Raw genomic sequence first — 23,902 nt, forward strand, 5'->3', positions numbered from 1 at the left:
TAGCGCAATGACTAGAAGTCTATGGTAACTGCTAGCATGCAAGTAGATACCATAGACTTCCAGTTATTGCGCTGACGCTAGTTAGCATTGGCTCGCAAAACTACCTCCAACTTCCTTCATATTGGATGCAGACACAAAATGGTATCCATGAGTTCATCTGACTCTGAGGAAGTAGATAAAGGGCTTCATTGCCAAAATCCTGAAGTATCCCTTTAAAAGAATAGTACACATTGTACGACAGTAACATTTTCCTGATTGTCCCTTCATCCAGAAAACTCATTGGTGGTGAACTAATGATGTGAAAGTGTGAAACTGAATGAATTGATGTCATGGTACTGTACTGTGGCGAGGTCTCTCCAATAGAGATGTGTGGTAGTAGTGGGTTGAGTTGAGGAGGCACCAGGCCAAAAGACCAGGATAAAGGCAGATGAACACACTATGTACAGTCTGCTAACAGACGCTGATGAACAACACGTCGAGAACACGAGGGCATGGGAGTTTACATTTACATGAGGTGACGAATCAAACCCCCGGCCCGGACAGCCACTGTCTCACACTTCCTGTCCAAGTGAGGTGTGAATGTCCTCTGGGGGGGGGGGGCTCGGCCCGGGTAGAAGTGTGAATGTCCTCTGTCATAATGTTGCCATCCTAAGGGATTCAGAACAGTCCCATTCCTCAGTCACCACCAGCACGTCAGCCAGCCAGGCAGGCAGCAACTAACCCTCATGTAAAATGAGCCACAAGGCCATAAACATGATCCAGCATCCTTAAAGCACAGAGAGACAGAGGATTACAAAACCCGTTCTCTTAAAAGCTGTGAAGGCGAGCCGCCGTAGGGCCTGGAAAGGGATAAGATCTACGCAAACACATAGCATAACCTCTTAGCAAACACAGCACTTATGTCCTGGAGTGAAACAAGAGAGGAAGTGGAGCTAAGTGTCAGCTAAAGCCTGGGCCTGGCATGTCTCTTTACAGGCTCATCGAGGGTGTGCCAACTTCCAAACAAGCCTTACACACTAAGCTCTCTCTGGCTGTTACTGACATGGAACAAAGACCTCCCTCCGCCTCACAGAAAAACAACCTCCCCCTGACACAAGGCTCCCTTTCATGTCACCGACATTGAGTATTGATGTAGGGTGATGTGCTCATCATTAGGCCGGCAATGTTTGCTTGCCCTCTGTCATCAGTCAAGAGCTCTGTGTGGGCTCTTGCAGTCTTGCCTACAAAATCCTAGTACAAACACAGTTGGCCATTGACAGTGGAAATTGGCCGGATAGCGGTGTACATTTATGACTACACTGGAGTCAGACCAACGATACAGCAACCAGGAAAACAATACGAGGGGGAACTAGCTTGGCTATAAAGCTCTAGGGCAGGGGTCCCCAATTACACTCAGCCGTGGGCATATTTTTCCATGTGCGGATGGTCGTGGGGCCGGAACATAGTTATAAATACACTGCAAATTGACCGCAAGAATCCCAAACAGATACGGTATTTGACAAAAACAGAATCATTTCAAATAAGGTCAGGGCTCTGTGCAGGCCAGTCAAGTTATTCCAAACCAATCTCGACAACCCATTTCTGTATGGACCTCGCTTTGTGACCGGGGGCATTTTCATGCTGAAACAAGAAAGAGCCTTCCCCAAACTGTTGCCACAAAGTTGGGAGCACAGAATTGTCTAGAATGTAATTGCATGCTGAAGAGTTAAGATTTCCTTTCACTGGAACTAAAGGGCCTAGACCGAACCATGAAAAACAGCACCAAACCATTATTCCTCCTCTACCAAACTTTACAGTTGGCACTATGCATTCAGGCAGGTAGCGTTCTCCTGGCATCCGCCAAAACCAGATTAATCCGTCGGACTGCCAGATGGCGAAGCGTGATTCATCATTCCAGAGAACGCGTTTCCACTGCTCCAGAGTCCAATGGTGGCAGGCTTTACACCACTCCAGAAATGTTTTTCTATAGAGATTGCATGGCTGTGTGCTCGATTTTATATACTTGTCAGCAACGGGTGTGTCTGAAATAGACAAACCCTCTAATTTGAAGAGGTGTCCACATACTTTTGTAAATACAGTACCAGTCAAAAGTTTGGACACACCTACTCATTCCAGGGTTTTTCCTTTATTTTTACTATTTTCTACATTGTAGAATAATAGTGAAGACATCAAAACTATTAAATAACACATGGAATCATATAGTAACCAAAAAAGTATAAAACAAATCAAAATATTTTATATTTGAGATTCTTCAAAGTAGCCACCCTTTGCCTTGATGGCAGCTTTGCACACTCTTGGCATTCTCTCATTTAGCTGCACCTGAAATGCATTTCCAACAGTCTTGAAGGAGTTCCCACATATGTTCAGCACTTGTTGGCTGCTTTTCCTTCACTCTGCGGTCCAACTCATCCCAAACCATCTCAATTGGGCTGAGGACGGGTGATTGTGGAGGCCAGGTCATCTGATGCAGCACTCCATCACTCTCCTTCTTGGTCAAGTAGCCCTTACACAGCCTGGAGGTGTGTTGGGTCATTGACCTGTTGAAAAACAAATGAGAGAGTCCCACTAAGCGCAAACCAGAAGGGATGGCGTATCGCTGCAGAATGCTGTGGAAGCCATGCTGGTTAAGTGTGCCTTGAATTCTAAATAAATCACAGACAGTGTCACCAGCGAAGCACCCCCACACCATCACACCTCCTCCTCCATGCTTCACGGCGGGAACCACACATGCAGAGATCATCAGTTCACCTACTCTGCGTCTCACGAAGACACGACGGTTGGAGCCAAAAATCTCAAATTTGGACTCAACAGACCAAAGGACAGATTTCCACTGGTCTAATGTCCATTGTTTGTGTTTCTTGGCCCATGCAAGTCTCTTCTTCCTATTGGTGTCCTTTAGCAGTGATTTCTTTGCAGCAATTCGACCATGAAAACCTGATTCACGCAGTCTCCTCTGAACAGTTGATGTTGAGAGGTGTCTGTTACTTGAACTCTGTGAAGCATTTATTTGGGCTGCAATGTCTGAGGCTGGTAACTCTAATGAACTTATCCTTTGCAGCAGAGGTAACTCTGGGTCTTCCTTTCCTGTGGCAGTCCACATGAGAGCCAGTTTCATCATAGCGCTTGATGGTTTTTGCGACTGCACTTGAAGAAACGTTAAAAGTTGACATTTTTCGGATTGACTTACCTTCACGTCTTAAAGTAATGATGGACTGTTGTTTCTCTTTGCTTATTTGAGCTGTTCTTGACATAATATGGACTTGGTCTTTTACCAAATAGGGCTATGTTCTGTATACCACCCCTACCTTGTCACAACACAACTGATTGGCTAAAACACATTAAGAAGGAAATATATTCCAGAAATTAACTTTTTACAAGGCACACCTGTTAATTGAAATGCATTCCAGGTGACTACCTTATGAAGCTGGTTGAGAGAATGCCAAGAGTGTGCAAAGCTGTCATCAAGGCAAAGGGTGGCTACTTTGAAGAATCTCAAATAAAATATTTTGATTTGTTTAACACTTTTTTGGTTACTACATGATTCCATGTGTTATTTCATAGTTTTGATGTCTTCACTATTATTCTACAATGTAGAAAATAGTAAAAATAAAGAAAAACCCTGGAATGAGTAGGTGTGTCCAAACTTTTGACTGGTCTGTATAGTGTACATCAGGCCAATCATCCGTTCCCTCCCGCAGGAAAACAACTCCCTCTCGCGTTGTCATGAAATTTAATTTCAGCCTCTTCACGCTCAATTTGCCGTGGGTCTGCAGCATTAGAATATAACTCTTAATCCGTGGAAGACCAGACACTGCAGAGGAATATATTATCCTTAAGGTCATACTCCACAACTAAATCCTTTAAATCTCCTGTTGCTATAGTTTAATTACTGGTGGTCGAATACAACCATTTCAACACACACAAACATGTACCAGTAACTGCCAGCATAAAACAGGTAACTGCCAGAATAATGAAACACTTGAGTAAATGAGGGATACAATGTATATTGAAAGCAGATGATTCCACACAGGTGTGGTTCCTGACTTAATTAAGCAAATGAACATCCCATCATGCTTAGGGTCATGTGTAAAAATGCCCAGTTGCCCATTATTTCAGCTACAATGGCTAGAAGAAGAGATCTCGGTGACTTTGAAAGAGGGGTCTCAAAGAAGCATAGGGGGTTTAAAGGGTGTGTGTATCTCAGTCACCAGATCCAATTGAACACTTATGGGAGATTCTGGAGCGGTTCCTGAAACAGCTTTTTCCACCACCATCAACACCAAATGGTGGAATTTCTCATGGAAGAATGGCGTCACATCCCACCAATAGAGTTCCAGACACTTGTAGAATATATGCCAAGGCGCATTGAAGCTGTTCTGGTGGCTGTTCTGGCGACCCCTTGACATTTTCCACATTTTGTTAGGTTACAGCCGTATCCAAAAATGTATAGAAATTCCACACACAATACCCCATAATGACAAAGCAAAAACATTTTTGAAATTCTTGCTAATTTATCAAAATACAAAAAACTGAAATATCACATTTACATAAGTATTCAGACCCTTTACTCAGTATTTTGTTGAAGCACCTTTGGCAGCGATTACAGCCTCGAGTCTTCTTGGGTATGACGCTACAAGCTTGGCACACCTGTATTTGGGGAGTTTCTGCCATTCTTCTCTGAAGATCAACTCAAGCTCTGTCAGGTTGGATGGGGAGCGTTGCTGCACAGCTATTTTCAGGTCTCTCCAGAGATGTTCGATGCTGCAGAATGTTTTTGGTACCCTTCACCAGATCTGTGCTTCGACACAATCCTGTCTCGGAGCTCTACGGACAATTCCGTGGTTTTGGCTCTGACATGCACCGTCAACTGTGGGACCTTATAGACAGGTGTGTGCCTTTCCAAATAATTTCCAAGCAATTTAATTTGCCACAGGTGGACTCCAATCAAGTTGTAGAAACATCTCAAGGACGATAAATGGAAACAGGATGCACCTGAGCTCAATTTGGAGTCTCATAGCAAATGATCTGAATACTTATGTAAATAAGCTATTTCTGTTTTTTATTTGTAATAAGTTTGCAAAACTTTAAAAAAAACTGTTTTTGCTTTGTCATTATGGGGTATTGTGTGTAGATTGCTGAGGATGTTTTTATTTATTTAATAAATTTTAGAATAAGGCTGTAACGTAACAAAATGTGGAAAAAGTCAAGTGGTCTGAATACTTTCCGAATGCACTGTACATGTAGGTCTTTTCCTCTAGCTAACACATTCCATTAGCTTTGTCTTTCTCTGAAAACACGTCGCTGATTAGCAGGAATGTTGGCTAGAAAGTCCAAAGTGACATGTTTAACTGACCATTAGACTGGGAATGACTTGGCTCAAATCTGTCTTTTTCTGTTATCCTTCAGGTGAACACTCCAGTTGCATGTAATAAGTTGTAAACAGCGCTATGGAATGGTTCCCCTTTGGTAAATGTGTCAGCCATTAAGACAAGATAAGGAGAAGTGTCCATTTCTGATGTGGCCCATTGTGAAAGGTGTCTTAAAATGCGTGCACAGACAGTCTGTGTGACTATCAGCAGGACCTGTGGCTTTCTGCCCGGGGCTGTCATGTCCAGACGACCCCCTCTCTTCCTCCAGCTGAGACTCTTCACTAAACACACACAATGACACATGCCAGACACAGACCCCTAACTCTCCCTTATCCTGCTGCTGCTGCAACCTCTAGTATGGAGAGCAGAGCAGACAGAACTTCAAGGCCAGAGGAAGCCCAAGGCGACATTAATATTCTGGTTTCCTTACATAACTTAATCACGGATTCTTGTTCTACACCCAAAAATAGAAAACTGAAACCTGGAAAAACTTGGGAGAAAAATAAAATAAAAAAGATTTCACAGGGCCCTACACCACCCTCCACACACACAATCAGTCTGTGGTGCAGCCCCAGAATGTGAGCCATCAGGTTCTCCGTCCCTGGTACGATTCCCAGGAACCACCTTGTCTGATGGTGACATTACATCAGCAGGATCTCCCAAGTCCCAGCACCAGTCTGACAGGGTATGACCAACAGAATGCCATACATTTACAGTAGGAAAACAATGGGGGAAACTGGTGTAACTACAGTACCAACCACTGATACAGCAGGAGCCTCTGGGGACTAGAGATTCATGCTGCAACAGGCTGAAATATGTCACTGTGAGATAGCTGGCAGGAACCTAGTGCTGTGTTCTTCCTGCTTAACCAGGCCCAGGGTTGCTGTAGGAAGGACTGATCATGCTCCACATAACTAGAACGGACATGTTCTGTTTCCTATCATGTCTAACGGCTTTCACACAGTGCAGGTCCTTTTAAACTCCATTACTGGTATGACTTAGCGCCAGGTTAGGACATGCACCTCGTTAATGCAAGTGTGCACCAGCAAGAGACCGTGGTTTGGTTAGCGATGTTCCTGTAGCGCTCATGTGATTGCAGAGTTTGCAAACCAAAATGGCCACTGGATTTATGAAAATAATCCAGGTAGGCATTGGCTACTTTATAGTTAACATTTAATTGAGAAGGTTTTTTGGGAAAGCCTTTCCATCTCTACTAGAAAAAGGTTATCATAAGCATCATCGCTAGCAGCTACATAAATTGTAGACATACGTGCACACAGACAGGAGCATTCTTATGCTGTTTCAAAACGTTGCAGGAAAATACAAATCACTGATGCATTTTGTTAATGTCTTATGATGAACTTGGGAAAATTTATGAATTTTCTAATAAGTTCAATACATTTAGTTGATTTCCTCCTACTTTCAGTAAAAAAAAAAAAAAAGTTGAATTACATTTTAATGTCTGTATTCTGTGATTCCATCCGCAATGCAGATTTTATCGAGGTGTGGTGTGTTTGTCTCAGTGCGCAAGACCGGTGTGATTTTATAGGGCCCTAGAGGTGTGTTTATCTGTATCAGTGCGCCAAACAGGTGTGATTTTATAGGGCCCTAGAGGTGTGGAGTGTTTATCTGTTAGAATATAGAGTAGCTCAGCCTGAGCATCAACTCACTTCCTCTTTAATAGTCCTGCTCTCTCTCTGCTCATTCTGGAACAGGCTGGCTTTTGGTATGGCACACACAGAGCACCACAGAATAGCCTTCCTAAAGAGGGCTTCACTTCCTTTAGAGGAAAGCATGGTGGTTTCTGATTTCTGGCCTTACAGTAACCCCGGTGAACCTCATAGTTCATGTTATTTATCAACGGACAGTGTAGCAGAATTTAAATGGATCATACTGATTCACTGTGTTTTGTGCTGAAGCAAGAAGTCTGACTGCAGGTAGTCCTAGATGATTACTAGCTAAACATATAGGGGGAGGGGCTTATTTTTATTTATTGTGTGTTTTTGTTCGACCTTATGTTATTTTGAGTATTACATTGTTATTGATTACTGCATTGTTGGGTTTAGAGCTTGCGAGAAAGGAATTTCACTGTACATGTGGTGCATGTGATTAAAACTTGAAACTTGATAAGAACTAGCATTTTCCAGCACTGCCAAGATGCTGCTTGAGACTAATGAACACAGTTTGGAGTTTTTTTTTTTTTAACCAACTGTCTCCCTTTGGAGAGACAAACAGAGCAGACACCGTTCTTCCTCTCATAATTACATTCACAAACAGTCGCATCAGAATGCAACAGCAATTCTCCTTTATCAGTCTGAATAAAAGATAAACACACTACGAACACTAATACGTCATGTAATGGAATTGTAAAGAATAATAATCCACTTACTGAGCGGGGCTCCGAACAGCACAACGTCCAGGGCCTTGAGCTGCAGCTTCTGAACATGGCTGCGATCCAGCATTTTCAGAATGGTCACCGTCAGAGTGGTGTTCTTCACAGCCAGCCTGAGGGAACAGACAGACAGATTGAGACTCTGCAGTGCAGTCACAGGAACATTGAGGAAGAGAGCGAGAACAGGAGGGTTAGTATGAAGGACCCTATGGGTTAACTTACCTGGGCATGACAGTGCCGTTGAAGTGCATCTTGCGGAAGGCGTCCACATACTGTGGCAGCTCCAAGTAGGTGAGCCACTTCTCCACATCGTCCACTGTCCAGTTGTACACTGCAATACACAAACATAATATTACCACACTATCCTTGCTTCTCAAATCTCTCTCTAAAGACCGGTTCAGATGAGCCTCAGTAATCCCCATCACTGGTTGTATGCCAACCTTGAGCCAACGCCGACCCACACACAGAGAGAGAACTGTGATTCTGCTTTATATCTTATGAGTGTCGCCGTGAGACGAGTGTATCCAGAATCCCTTAGAGTTATCCTCTATCATAACACACTGTTAAATGTAGCTAAACACGTTGGCCATCTCTCAATAAAAGCCGGGGTAAGGGACATGGGACTGGCAGGGAGTCAGCAGCAGTGTGGTGTGGGCTCAGGCTGCCTAGCTAGTCGGGTTAATGTGCTGCTGCCTAGCTAGTCGGGTTAATGTGCTGCTGCCTAGCTAGCTGGGTTAATGTGCTCCTGCCTAGCTAGTCGGGTTAATGTGCTGCTGCCTAGCTAGTCGGGTTAATGTGCTGCTGCCTAGCTAGTCGGGTTAATGTGCTGCTGCCTAGCTAGCCGGGTTAATGTGCTGCTGCCTAGCTAGTCGGGTTAATGTGCTCCTGCCTAGCTAGCTAGTCGGGTTAATGTGCTGCTGCCTAGCTAGCCGGGTTAATGTGCTGCTGCCTAGCTAGCCGGGTTAATGTGCTGCTGCCTAGCTAGCTAGCCGGGTTAATGTGCTCCTGCCTAGCTAGTCGGGTTAATGTGCTCCTGCCTAGCTAGTCGGGTTAATGTGCTGCTGCCTAGCTAGCTGGGTTAATGTGCTGCTGCCTAGCTAGCTGGGTTAATGTGCTGCTGCCCAGCTAGCCGGGTTAATGTGCTGCTGCCTAGCTAGCTGGGTTAATGTGCTCCTGCCTAGCTAGTCGGGTTAATGTGCTGCTGCCTAGCTAGCTGGGTTAATGTGCTCCTGCCTAGCTAGTCGGGTTAATGTGCTGCTGCCTAGCTAGTCGGGTTAATGTGCTGCTGCCTAGCTAGCTGGGTTAATGTGCTCCTGCCTAGCTAGCCGGGTTAATGTGCTGCTGCCTAGCTAGTCGGGTTAATGTGCTGCTGCCTAGCTAGTCGGGTTAATGTGCTGCTGCCTAGCTAGCCGGGTTAATGTGCTGCTGCCTAGCTAGTCGGGTTAATGTGCTCCTGCCTAGCTAGCTAGTCGGGTTAATGTGCTGCTGCCTAGCTAGCCGGGTTAATGTGCTGCTGCCTAGCTAGCCGGGTTAATGTGCTGCTGCCTAGCTAGCTAGCCGGGTTAATGTGCTCCTGCCTAGCTAGTCGGGTTAATGTGCTCCTGCCTAGCTAGTCGGGTTAATGTGCTGCTGCCTAGCTAGCTGGGTTAATGTGCTGCTGCCTAGCTAGCTGGGTTAATGTGCTGCTGCCCAGCTAGCCGGGTTAATGTGCTGCTGCCTAGCTAGCTGGGTTAATGTGCTCCTGCCTAGCTAGTCGGGTTAATGTGCTCCTGCCTAGCTAGCTAGCTGGGTTAATGTGCTCCTGCCTAGCTAGTCGGGTTAATGTGCTGCTGCCTAGCTAGCTAGCCGGGTTAATGTGCTCCTGCCTAGCTAGCTGGGTTAATGTGCTTCTGCCTAGCTAGCTAGCTGGGTTAATGTGCTCCTGCCTAGCTAGTCGGGTTAATGTGCTCCTGCCTAGCTAGCTGGGTTAATGTGCTCCTGCCTAGCTAGTCGGGTTAATGTGCTCCTGCCTAGCTAGCTGGGTTAATGTGCTCCTGCCTAGCTAGTCGGGTTAATGTGCTCCTGCCTAGCTAGCTGGGTTAATGTGCTGCTGCCTAGCTAGCTGGGTTAATGTGCTCCTGCCTAGCTAGCTAGCTGGGTTAATGTGCTCCTGCCTAGCTAGCTAGCTGGGTTAATGTGCTGCTGCCTAGCTAGCTGGGTTAATGTGCTCCTGCCTAGCTAGTCGGGTTAATGTGCTCCTGCCTAGCTAGCTGGGTTAATGTGCTGCTGCCTAGCTAGCTGGGTTAATGTGCTCCTGCCTAGCTAGCTAGCTGGGTTAATGTGCTCCTGCCTAGCTAGCTGGGTTAATGTGCTCCTGCCTAGCTAGTCGGGTTAATGTGCTCCTGCCTAGCTAGCTGGGTTAATGTGCTGCTGCCTAGCTAGCTGGGTTAATGTGCTCCTGCCTAGCTAGCTAGCTGGGTTAATGTGCTCCTGCCTAGCTAGCTGGGTTAATGTGCTCCTGCCTAGCTAGTCGGGTTAATGTGCTCCTGCCTAGCTAGCTGGGTTAATGTGCTGCTGCCTAGCTAGCTGGGTTAATGTGCTCCTGCCTAGCTAGCTAGCTGGGTTAATGTGCTCCTGCCTAGCTAGCTAGCTGGGTTAATGTGCTCCTGCCTAGCTAGCTAGCTGGGTTAATGTGCTGCTGCCTAGCTAGCTGGGTTAATGTGCTCCTGCCTAGCTAGCTAGCTGGGTTAATGTGCTCCTGCCTAGCTAGCTAGCTGGGTTAATGTGCTCCTGCCTAGCTAGCTAGCTGGGTTAATGTGCTGCTGCCTAGCTAGCTGGGTTAATGTGCTCCTGCCTAGCTAGCTAGCTGGGTTAATGTGCTCCTGCCTAGCTAGCTAGCTGGGTTAATGTGCTCCTGCCTAGCTAGCTAGCTGGGTTAATGTGCTGCTGCCTAGCTAGCTAGCTGGGGGGGGGGGGGGGGGGGGGGGGGGGGGGATAGATGTGAAGAGAGGAAGGAGAGGTGAGGGACAAAGAGGGGAGATAGATTTGAAAAGCCATGAGTGGTATATGATAACGTGACAGAGTGAGTGTAATGCCAGCAGGACAAGGAGAGGGAGGCGTAGGTGGTACGTCAGTGTGGATGGTTGTTATCGGAGTGTGTGTATGTGGTGATGACAGGTCCACTGATCACCCTCTGCCAGGATGCTTGAGCTGCTAAGTGGTCTGCACTTCAATTGACAATGCTGGCATACCAGCTGATACATTTGACTGCTGTGCCTGGGATGGTTGGGCAGCCTAAGTGCAGAGAAGCTGAGCAGCAAAAACTCTCCCTTACCTATAAAGTCACCAGACAGAACATCTAAGCATTCAATCTAAATCTAATTACTGATGATACAAATGTAAATACAATGCAGTACTCTAAAACCGACAGAGCACAGGGACTCTAGCTAACACAGTGTCAGTCAGCGGTGAGACATCAAACGAGGTGGGCTGGACTGACAGAGCAGAGCTCTGAGAAGAGATCACAGTGTACTGAATGAGATTCATTGTCTGAGACTCTCTTATATGCAAACGGATGCACTGAGTGAGGCAGCGTGCCTGGAGGGCAGGCTTGTTTGTACTGCTAGCCTGTAGAGAGTAGAGACAGGGTGGGAGGCTCCAGTAACACTACAGTGTAGTTCCAGCACCTTCAGAACCCTTCCAGGTATTCCACAGGTCTTCCACACTGATGAACTGGTCGTCTCCGTGGAAACTGTTGTGCTTGGCTTTGGGATCGTGGTAGTTCAGGTCCTCCCTTAGGAACTGGAGGTCACCGGGGTCACATTGGGGGAGAGAGAGAGAGAAGGGGAGAGAGGTGTCAATCAAATCAGCCAGAAGGATTATGTGGCCTGTCAATTATAGATGTCAGAGCAGAGGAATCAAACAGTTTCATCAAGGCTGAGGTAGACTTAGGAAACTGCAAAGTGTTCGCTTAGTCAGGGAAGGATAAAAAAGATATGTGCGGCATGCACAGAGAATAACCAACAGAGAAGCATGCCCTGAGCCTCCCCCTGCCTACAGTGTGCATCCAGCCTTGTAACAGTATCACAATGTTCATGACAAGCAGTAGAGAGGTGTGTATGGATCTAGCACTAAAGGAACCCTATGCTTTACTCACACCACACTCTGAGAAGGTGCTAGAAAACACATGGCCTTTTACGATTGAATGACAATTAAAGATCTAGACATTGTCTTAATAGGTAAATTTCAATAAAGATCTATAGGTTTGAGCATGTACATGTGTCATATTTTCCACTGAAGATTTATTGGCCTGAAAACCTGTGATGGAAAGTACAAACCTATAACGCCATTGTGAACAGGTGTGGAAACATAATTTGATGATGAGGAACACAAACAGGAAATCAAGTGTTCCTCTTTCTACTCGAAACACTAAACCAATCTTTCAATCTAATGAGCCTACTGTAAGTAATATCGAACACATTGAGTGTCTCCAGTTCTCTTGAGCAAAAGCATAGCAGCGCAGCGACAGTGCTTAGCTGACATTATGTTTCATCCATCTCTAGCCAGCCCCCATGCTGTTATCACTGGAAGGAAGAAGTTTGGCTGCTGTACGACACGCACGCCCCCACAAAGAACAGCTCAACGATCACGGGCTCAGGACAAGCCATGATGATGATTTTCCTTCTTCATAGCTTAGTGTGGGAGGTTTTCAATACAGGGCGGAAACTCAAAATCAATCAGGCAATAAATCATACCGTTTCTTTGACAATGTAGCCAAATAGTTGATGTTTTTAAATTCCTGGTCTGGTGTGTTCATCATTTGTTTTTTTAGTTGCGTCATGATGTTTCAATTATCTTAGCTTGTTTTAAATGTATGTAGTTCTGTCCTAGACCTGTTCTTGTCTATTAATGTTCTGTATTATGTCATGTTTCATGTGGACCCCAGGAAGCTTTCGCAACAGCTAATGGGGATCCTAATAAAATAAAGTACCGAAACATGATCATAAAAACCTATTATTTCTCTAAGAAGTGCCCAGGCATCAGAGCTGCTTTGGTCCGAGCGCTCCACATGTTTTGTTCAGCCTTCCTCAGTGTTGGCTCTGAGCCAGGACTGACACCAGAGATATGTGCTTCATTCACCGGCTGGCTGCTTCAGGGATCATCATCCAGAGCCAGTGTCTCCATCTAACACTGCTCAGCCCCTGCAGAAGATGCTGCAGAGGAAGAGACCTCTAGCCCAGACCAGAGCCTCCTGAGGTGGGGCAGGAGGCTACAAGGCAGGCCTGTCCTCTCCCAGCCTGTTCGTGGCTGCCCTACAGGCCTCTCCTGTCCTCTCCCAGCCTGTTCGTGGCTGCCCTACAGGCCTCTCCTCTCCCAGCCTGGCCGTGGCTTCCCTCCTACTGGTTGCAGTGTGAGAAAGAAGCCTGCTACGGGGACGGTAGTGGAGTGCAGACCACATCGGTAACATTTTAGCAGCCCTGACCTCTCTCTGACTGCAGGAATGCCTGGCCAGGAAGTGCACAAATCCATCACTTACTTCAATAGCAAAATAAACGGCATTACCAGGAAGCCATTAACTAATCTCATTATCTATGGCCATCTTGGGAAGGAGTCCCTGCTGGTGGATGACAGGGGATTAGAGTACTGATACCTTCAGGCCACTTTTCTGTGACTCACATAGACAGGTCTGACTGGTGCCATGCAGTAAACTAGCTACATCCTCTTCAACACATCACACTATGAAAACTGAAAACACCTGTAATCTATCAAAATGCTATTGAAATGTAATGAAGTAGGGAACCTGGTGGTTCTACTCACCCCGTCAGTCTCTGACACGTCCACATTGTATAGGGAACCTGGTGGTTCTACTCACCCCGTCAGTCTCTGACACGTCCACATTGCCATTAGCATCGTCATCCATCTGCTTGTGGATACTGCGGATCGCCTCGAAGCTAAGGATGATATTCTCATCATGGCACAGAGGCTCGTCGATGCGACAGAGTTCTGAGGGAGAAAAGACAAGTCCAACCTGAGTCAGAGCTCGCACTGAAGTTTGATGTGATAGCAGTTGTACAGGGCTCTCAACAACACCTGAACAGCTGATATTTTCTCCATCATACTAGGCTTGGGCGGTAAACCATATATACCGTATAAAAGGGTATTTTGAAATACCGACGGTATGATAGTTTGGGGCGCCCTAATGCTACGCCACTGCTTATAACTAAAAGTTAACTATCCAAGATGTGCCAAATAAATTCTCTCCAACTCAGGGCTCCAGCTATGCATTTGGTTTGCTAACTTGCTAGCTAAGTGGCTAGCTTGCAAGATGAAGCTTCTTGCTTACAGCAGAGACAATCAACCCCTCCAGGATCAAGATCCCTGCTGCCTAAATTTGTTTTGTGCATTTTTGGGGGGAAATAAACAATGCCCCATGTGTACTGCCGGTAATACCGTTTCTCCGGTATGGTACAGGAACAGTTTGAAGGTATGGAAATCTGGATACCCCCCAACCCTACATCATACAGTAGGACTAGTGGCTATGGCCTGTAGCACACCCCAGCTTATGGACCACAGCCAAAACTCTGTCCACCTTGAAACCATCCCGAGCCATTTGTTCAAATCCCCATAGTAACCTAGGAGCTTTGCTGCTCAGCAGAAAACCATAGGGGTGCTACATTTAGCTGAGCATTAACTAAACCTAGCAAGAGTCTATTTATAACCAGGCTGTGTCCAGCTGTATGGTTACAGTGGAGAAGAGGAGAATGGTGGGGAGGGGAGGAGTTTGCTTTCTTTTGAACAGTGTAACCTGAGTGTTGCCTACACTCAGTATGACAAGGGTGCTGATGTTATGTCATCAATCCCAGTGCAACACGTGTGTAGGGAAGTAGAGTTCTAGTGAGGGAGAAGTCAATGAACAGGGGGAACTATGAGGGCAAAACATCCAAATCAGTATTCATTACTAGCCTAACGTTATTTTCCTTTACATAGCCTACTAGCTGGCCTATTACATTAAATGAAGTGTCCTTTAATATAGACCACATGGAAAATTCTATAAAATTAGATTTTATACATGAATAAAGACTTGCGAAAGTGTAAAAAAAAACCTGTCCCTCATGTTTTTTCGACTACTAGGAAGATTGTTACCCACTTAACCCCAACATTTCTTCAAGTTTTAACCCTCATTGTAAAGCCCAAGTTACGTTCTTGCTTTGATAGTCATTTCTGAAGATTATTTATGTCATGTGAATAGTGATTAAGTCCGTCCCTCATTAAGGTCAACCCTGTTATGTGAACTGAACTCTGGTTTTAATATGTAATTTAATATGTATGTAATTATTATTTTTTTACCAAGTTACACTATCCAAAATGTACTACATTCGTTGAACGACCCGCCTATCTTAGCCTACATTATTACGTCTGCACAATAGCACATACATAGAGGTCTAGACTTAGTAAGAAGTGTGTTCACCTTCACCTCAAGAATTCCAGCTATGCAGCCATTACAATTAAGTTGTTTGAAAGTTGTATAAATGGTGTCACATGCTGGGAGTATCTCTGGGTGTAGTCATGGTTATGAAACCGTTGTGTTGTGTTGCATCTAACCCTTCCTGGTCTGCCGTCTTCCCCTCTCTCCTGGGGGATTAGAAACCCTCTGCAGCAGCAGATCACAGATAAGGCCTTGATTCAAGTCAGAAGAAAGCCTTGTTTGGCCTGAGCGGCAGTGGGAAGACATTCTAGGCTGTGTGAAGGAGCATGACCAAGGCCTCTCAGCCACAGAGATTTGCAGTGTAGCCAAGTGTCTTTGCAGAAAGCTTTAATGTTCTACGTTTCAAGTTCACAATCTCAGGTCAAAAGAATGTACCTTCTATCTCTTTGCAATGTAGTCTACATGATGAAACAGCAGGGTAAAAATACAGGCAAAATGGCAAACAGTCCCTAAAAGGGAAAAAGCTGACCAGATAGATCAAAGCTAAGAGTATATTTTTGCTTGTATGACTGTGTGGGTTATCCTTCCCAGAAACCTGACCAAAACACAAATGAAATAGTGCATGGCCTAGATTAGTGTGATGTCTTCAGTTCTCACACTAAGAAATGTGATATCAGGTACCTTCCTGTGTGGTGCAAGAGCTTCCCCGATTGGCCCATGCAGAGTGCAACTTATAGGCATGAGTCAGCATAGCACAGCACATGACAGGCAGGAGCTTCTCTGGCATGGAATACTGCTGCAGATTTATTCATGACAAAGACTTAATTAAGGCAGCAAGGGCTGAACAGAAAATGGCAACAAAGCCAGAAAAGTGAAGCTATGGAATTTCATTCTATCAAGCAGCCTAGCTGTAGGCAACTACTGCAAAGGGGTAAATTGTTAAACTTGTTTGGATCCACAAAAGTCACCATACCCCAACCTGTCGAGAGCTAGAGCAAGCCAGCCACAGAGGCTATGACAGGTGGCCAATGTGGAAACAATTCTATAATATCCAGGCATATCAACAACAACCACAGTTGACACCCTGTGAGGATGATGGCACATCCTCACCTAAAGACTCATACATTCCCCATTGTGTGTGTGACTGTGTTCTTGTTTATTTGTTAAAGGTCCCAGTTTCAGTCATTTTTCATATCCTGCCAGTCAAACGTGTATTCTGCTACAGTTAAGTGTGTAATTATATATATATATATATATATATATATATATATATATATATATATATATATATATATATATATATATATATATATATATATATATGAGAAATGTGTTGAGTCAGGATTGGCTAATAAGATAATTGTAGCCCTGCCCACCTATTTTAGTTGATTGAATACAAGTGTATATGTGTTTGTGGGAGAGAGGCAGTGTGGGTAGTCGATGTGGGAGAGAGGCAGTGTGGGTGGTCGATGTGGGAGAGAGGCAGTGTGGGTGGTCGATGTGGGAGAGAGGCAGTGTGGGTGGTCAATGTGGGAGAGAGGCAGTGTGGGTGGTCGATGTGGGAGAGAGGCAGTGTGGGTGGTCGATGTGGGAGAGAGGCAGTGTGGGTGGTCGATGTGGGAGAGAGGCAGTGTGGGTGGTCGATGTGGGAGAGAGGCAGTGTGGGTGGTCGATGTGGGAGAGAGGCAGTGTGGGTGGTCGATGTGGGAGAGAGGCAGTGTGGGTAGTCGATGTGGGAGAGAGGCAGTGTGGGTAGTCGATGTGGGAGAGAGGCAGTGTGGGTAGTCGATGTGGGAGAGAGGCAGTGTGGGTAGTCGATGTGGGAGAGAGGCAGTGTGGGTGGTCGATGTGGGAGAGAGGCAGTGTGGGTGGTCGATGTGGGAGAGAGGCAGTGTGGGTGGTCGATGTGGGAGAGAGGCAGTGTGGGTGGTCGATGTGGGAGAGAGGCAGTGTGGGTGGTCGATGTGGGAGAGAGGCAGTGTGGGTAGTCGATGTGGGAGAGAGGCAGTGTGGGTAGTCGATGTGGGAGAGAGGCAGTGTGGGTAGTCGATGTGGGAGAGAGGCAGTGTGGGTAGTCGATGTGGGAGAGAGGCAGTGTGGGTGGTCGATGTGGGAGAGAGGCAGTGTGGGTGGTCGATGTGGGAGAGAGGCAGTGTGGGTGGTCGATGTGGGAGAGAGGCAGTGTGGGTGGTCGATGTGGGAGAGAGGCAGTGTGGGTGGTCGATGTGGGAGAGAGGCAGTGTGGGTGGTCGATGTGGGAGAGAGGCAGTGTGGGTGGTCGATGTGGGAGAGAGGCAGTGTGGGTGGTCGATGTGGGAGAGAGGCAGTGTGGGTAGTCGATGTGGGAGAGAGGCAGTGTGGGTAGTCGATGTGGGAGAGAGGCAGTGTGGGTAGTCGATGTGGGAGAGAGGCAGTGTGGGTAGTCGATGTGGGAGAGAGGCAGTGTGGGTAGTCGATGTGGGAGAGAGGCAGTGTGGGTAGTCGATGTGGGAGAGAGGCAGTGTGGGTAGTCGATGTGGGAGAGAGGCAGTGTGGGTGGTCGATGTGGGAGAGAGGCAGTGTGGGTAGTCGATGTGGGAGAGAGGCAGTGTGGGTAGTCGATGTGGGAGAGAGGCAGTGTGGGTAGTCGATGTGGGAGAGAGGCAGTGTGGGTAGTCGATGTGAGAGAGGCAGTGTGGGTAGTCGATGTGGGAGAGAGGCAGTGTGGGTAGTCGATGTGGGAGAGAGGCAGTGTGGGTAGTTGATGTGGGAGAGAGGCAGTGTGGGTAGTCGATGTGGGAGAGAGGCAGTGTGGGTGGTCGATGTGGGAGAGAGGCAGTGTGGGTAGTCGATGTGGGAGAGAGGCAGTGTGGGTAGTTGATGTGGGAGAGGCAGTGTGGGTAGTTGATGTGGGAGAGAGGCAGTGTGGGTAGTTGATGTGGGAGAGAGGCAGTGTGGGTAGTTGATGTGGGAGAGGCAGTGTGGGTAGTTGATGTGGGAGAGGCAGTGTGGGTAGTTGAAAGGAAGGACAGAGAGAATGTTCTGCTCTCAACTTTTTATCCTTGTTTTAGCTCATATCCTGATTTTAACCGTTGTTGTACATGTCTATTTATTCAAATAATCTCAATTTTGGCGTAAAACTGTTCCTGACTTCAAGAAGCCTTTATGTGCACGAGTTAACGGCCAACTTCATTACACACTACTTGGAACTCGAACAAGAAAATAAAGAAATGAACAACAGTGTAGGTAGGCTATAACAAGCTGCTAATCCATCAACTGACATTCTGGCAGGTTGTCCATAACTGCTTGTTAAGACATGCTAACATTATTTGACTGTAAAGCCTTCTCTTCAACACACATACAGGCAGCAGCATATGCCACTGCACTGCAGCAGAAAGTGGGGTGGAGCATTTCTGATCAAAAACTGTATTTCCTCTGCCATAACTAGGCTATACAGCTGCAATGGAAGGCACCAAATGGCAAACTCCATCTATAGCAGCAGTTTGACTCTAAAGTCACACCCCTATCCGTCCCCATTTCGGGCGCAATGAGTAGCCTATCGGAGAAATCTTGTGCCAGTGTACAGCCTTTAGCAAACAGAGTAGCCTAAGCTAATAGGCCTACTACTTTTAGACAATAACAATGCATCTCAAAATGAAAGCCTCCTGGTTAATATGGCTCCAGATAACTGAATAACAAACCCATTCCAGGTCAACCTGTTCTTTAATTCCACAATCTAACAGCATAAATCTGCCTGGGGGCACCAAATCAACCGATGCAAGTGAGTGTGCTGAACATAGCTAGCCTCCTAGATAAAGGTTAAGTCTACAACCCAAGGGTGTGGTGGTGGTTAAAAAGTAACTTTTGGGACATTGTTTTTGTGCATTTGAAAATACCAGTGGGTCTACATTCTAGATCTGCAGCCCAGTACTTCTTCAGCAAACACAGCCATGATGAAAAAAGAATGACTTTTGGCACCTGCAGCTCTCACACACACCCTGCCAACCCTCTCCTCATTTTCATTTGGTTTGCAAACTTACTGGATATTAAATATTTACATACTAGACTACCTTTTCAAAGAGCTTTAAGTTATCTAACCCTCTCGGTGTGTGTGTGTGTTTGCCTGTAGAAGACTGAACACGCACTTGCCCTCTGGACCACTTCACTGCCGGTGTAATTACTGTTTCCCATCCTGACTCCAGGATGCCCAACCAGGCTTACTGTAGCAGGCAGTAGTCTGTAGTAGTCAACCCTCTCCAGGCCCCAAGTCTCTTCATCACACAAACGCCATGACCTAGTAAAACTGATGCTGAGCACAGACACTATACATTATGTATGTGGGTAGCTAGGCCACATTCACTGAATGTCTCACCACCAACAGGTCCTGCAAACCACTACAACCGTCTTTAATGTTTTACCACAAACACAATCTTTATTGGAGATGGGTCACTGTGACAGCCAACATGTTGTATCACTCCATGACTTGGCCCCTGTCCCATTCAGCAAAAGCCTTTACACAGTCTGGCCTCAATGCATGATGTCAAATCAAAAGACCTCAAGTAGTGGCACAATTACTGTAAGTGGTATAGAATAGGCTAACTTACAAAAGTCAGGGCCGAGAGTGGTCTTCAAAGCCATTGTTTATTCATTTCTAAACATCTCCATTTTTTAGGAATAGGCCTACATTAGTTAAGGGCCCCTTGGACAGGAAGCATAGCACTACCTGATAAATTACAAATGCCACAAGTTTAACATCAACACTGTTCATGTGAAATCATAGGAGCCCTGTATAAACAGTGATAATAAAATGATGGGCAGGCACCTAATTCACCCACAGCTGTATAAATATGATATGACGATGTATGATCCAAACCCACCCAAAAGGGAACACCAGAGGAGACTGGTCAGGTCTAAAACGAACAATGAATAGGCTAGTTCTAGCCCTACTACTGTGGCCGACATGAGGCTTAGACACCTATATGATGTTCATTACTAAAAACTTCTCAGTGTCACGTTGTTTAGTTTAAACTAAACCTATGACAATAGTTTCACACATTCCGTTTTGTTGTTTTGGAATTACATTGAATGCTGTGGCAAAACTAGTGATGATGAGTAAAAGACGTTTTGACTGACTTGAAGAAGAAAAAAAACACTACCAAGATGCACGTCTCCCTGACTTGACTGTGTGCTATGATCACCATGGGACAGAGCTTAATAGAGAATGCATACCCTAACTATTCTCAGCATGGCTGCATTTAGAGCTGGCACAATTTCTAAATACAAAAATGGTACAGGAGATTCTAGTGCACTGATAATGCAACAAATGTCTACAAGTGACCAATTTTGATCACATTGTGTATGGAATTAATACACATGCTGCATATGGGCAGAATGATTGCAGGTGTGTCATAATGTTGGAACATTTCTGAATGATATTTACATACCTGACACACCATTATCAATTTCATGGTGGTCTGAGCTGGCTTGGACCGTCCAACTTTCGCTCAGGAGGCATAAGCATACAATCCACAAGGTCAACGATTTGCTGAAATCCATAATGGAGGTTTGCTAGGAAGAGGAAATGTTTTAGTGACATCTCGCATGAATGTATAACGTTAGCTACTGTCCTAGCCTAGTGATTTAACAATGACTGAACTTCAGATTTAAAACCAATGACACCAATTTCAAACCAATGACACTGCATGATTACTACAATCTAAAAGGTCTAGCTAAAGTGTCAAATGAGATCACATCGGAACTTTACAAGCCAACTATCATCGGTCAAGGAACGTTGGTAGACCATATCTGGGACCTCTAACGTGGCTATTTACTCAGTATAGAAGTCACATATGGGCTACAGGCAGATAGTACAGGCTCTCACAAATTCAGTGGTTGGCTCATGCTAAACATTATCATGATCATAATACTACTATCAAACAATTTCACCATGTTTAGCTATTTCAATAAAATCATTACATTACAAGACAATATTAGCTGGACATGGATAACAAGCAATCATAGCTAACGCGTTAGCAGTCAGTAGCTAACAGTAAAGAAATGGCTGGCTAACCAACGTTATTGAAACAAAAGTGACAGCTGGGAGCTTGACAGCCCGGCCTGAATAGCGATCTTAATCGAGTCAGTCGTTTCATGATTTTCTAGGTAGCCATTAAAATGTACTTAGTTACCTTTCAAGACTTTTGCATTGGATGGATGCTCTTCTTATTACAACTCTAGTGGTTACCGTAGAATCAAAGGCACGTCATCAATCGTAGGTCCAAACTCCAAAGAGAAGCCCCTATGTACTCCATGGATAAAGGTTTAGACAGCTAACGTTAGCTAGCCAACAATGCGCAGGCAATCCCAGGGCCGAGGTGGTCGACTAACTAACTACCACACAGACACTAGGATAAAGCTAGCTAACTAAGTAACGTAATGGTTTGGGCCACTTCTTCAGCTAGCTCACCACCGCACTAGCACAGCAGGCTTCAGACCATTGTCAGCAGCTAGGAAGCTGGCTTCACTGATAATCATCGCACACGAGCTATCTACAATGACAGAACGCGAGCTACCTAGCTAGCAAACCCGTCCTCTTACGTGAACTTACTGGATAAAATACACTCGAGTAAGAAAAAAAGTATTTATGATTGATTCAAACACAGAGCGGTTGTAATCCACTAGCTACATGTCCGCTACAGTTGGTTGCCCCCCCCCCCACTCAAAAAAGCTTCAACTCCTGGCTCTGCAGCTGACTGGTTCAGTTCTTCAGACTGGGTTGCTTCACCTGTGAATCAAGCAATATTAACGAATCACTTCCTATCACGTGGTTTTAAATAATCCTTCAAAATAAGAGTGTCGCCCTGCAAACGGTGTAAACGAATTATGAAGGTAAAAAAATATTCATACTTGAGTAAAAGTAAAGATACCTTAGTAGAACATGACTCAAGTAAAAGTAAAAGTCACCCAGTAAACTTCTGCTTGAGTAAAAGTCTAAAAGTATTTGGTTTAAAATATACTTAACTATCAATAGTAAATGTAATTGCTAAAATATACTTAAGTATCAAAAGTAAACGTAAAAGTATAAACCATTTCAAATTCCTTATATTAAGCAAAACAGACAGCACCATTTTCTTGTTTTTTATTTATTTATGGATAGCCAGAGGCACGCTCCAACATTCAGACATCATTTACAAACGAAGCATGTGTGTTTAGTGAGTCCACCAGATCTGAGGCAGTAGGGATGACCAGGGGTGTTCTGTTAATAAGTGTGTGAATTGGACAATTTTCAAGCATTCAAAATGTAACGAGTACTTTCGGGTGTCAAGGAAAATGTATGGAGTAAAAAGTACAGTATGTTCTTAAGGAATGTAGTGAAGTAAAAGTAAAAGTTGTCAAAAATCTAAATACAGATACCCCAGAAAACTACTTAAGTAGTACTTTTAAGTATTTTTACTTAAGTACTTTACACCACTGTATATATATATATATATATATATATATATATATATATATATATATATATATATATATATATATATATATATATATATATATATATATATATATAAGATACATTAATTCCGACCATAGTATCCTACGTTTGTACCAATATCAACGCGTAACTTTTTTTTTTTTTTTAGGAAACGCCTAGGCCTTATGTTGCAAGCTGTTGCTCATGCTGGCTTCAAACACATATCAGTTCGCATGTGTTTAAGGCATAGAGATAGATAGAGAACTCTAGTGCCCAAAACTTTGTTTTAGCATGGGCAGAACCAGGACTTTCAACACTTTCAAGTAGTCAACTGGGTGGAACTTTCGTATGAGTTAAGGAAGGATCACATTATTCCATCCAGGTCACCAGGAGGGATCAGCCAATGAATTATACTTGTGAGGAAACATTCCATAACTGCAGGTGGCAGTAAATCATCAACCTTGGCTTTATACCTGTTCAAACAACACACTCTAAATGGCAGTGTGCACCCTTTCAGTTTGTTTGTCAACTCATAGAAGTAGTAAAATAAGAAAATTGACTACTTCAAAATGGAGATGGCTTCAATGGCGCTGCCTGTGCTCGCTAAGACTCCATGATGGAACAGATACAATGATGAGATATCTATCTAAATCTATGGTTAGAGCAGTCATGATGAGCAGCGCATTAGATCCGACGTCACGACTGCAGGAAGGTTGTTTTTACGATAGCTAGAAGACTGCTGCCTGTGCTGTCCACTACTTCAATCTGAGTAGAAAACTGCAATCAAAGCGCTCGTGTTGATTCTGACATTATACTTCCACATAAAGGTGTGTGGATGTAGGCTATTACAACAAACGAACGGTGGAGCTCATCGGCTCATCAGTTCCACACAACTAAGCTCAAGTATGCCACCTTGAGGCTGTAGGCAACACAGCGCTAGAAATAAAAGAGGAGGGGAAGCATGATTTTATGGGGAGGCATTCCATCGGGGGGCATCTTCTGATGGACCTAATGCCCGCTGTCAGAACAAATCTGAGCCTAAATGGGATAGCCAGTAGGCCTTATCATGCTAAATCCCAACTTCTTATAATAAAAGTGTATGATACACCTTTATCTGATAATATATCATAAACCAATGATAAATCCTGATTCTCAGTTTAAAGTCCCAATGCAGCCATATTTATATCCATATCAAATCATTTCTGGGTAACAATTAAGCACCTTACTGTAATAGTTTACCATTAAAATTGACAAAAAATGAATTTCAGCAAAAAACGATTTTTCAC

The 23,902-nt window shown here is 44.8% G+C and overlaps 1 protein-coding gene across 4 annotated transcripts in view; it reads right to left on the reverse strand.

Annotated features, from left to right (window-relative positions):
• Nucleotides 1-21,917, reverse strand: part of LOC311101814 (stromal interaction molecule 1-like) — a 42,567-nt gene extending 20,650 nt beyond the window's left edge. For all 4 annotated transcript variants that reach the window (XM_084143015.1, XM_084143014.1, XM_084143017.1 and 1 more), the window contains exons 1-6: nt 21,334-21,917; nt 20,590-20,713; nt 13,613-13,743; nt 11,427-11,541; nt 7,984-8,092; nt 7,759-7,874 (exon numbers count right to left, since the gene is read on the reverse strand). In XM_084143015.1, the coding sequence (XP_083999141.1) occupies nt 7,759-7,874; nt 7,984-8,092; nt 11,427-11,541; nt 13,613-13,743; nt 20,590-20,701 (583 nt within the window). In that variant the 5' untranslated portion in view covers nt 20,702-20,713; nt 21,334-21,917. The remainder of the gene's footprint in view (nt 1-7,758; nt 7,875-7,983; nt 8,093-11,426; nt 11,542-13,612; nt 13,744-20,589; nt 20,714-21,333) is intronic.
• Nucleotides 21,918-23,902: the final 1,985 nt, after the last annotated feature.

This window comes from Coregonus lavaretus, assembly GCF_964263955.1.
Source record: "Coregonus lavaretus genome assembly, chromosome: 26".
In the NCBI taxonomy this organism is placed as follows: Eukaryota; Metazoa; Chordata; class Actinopteri; order Salmoniformes; family Salmonidae; genus Coregonus; species Coregonus lavaretus.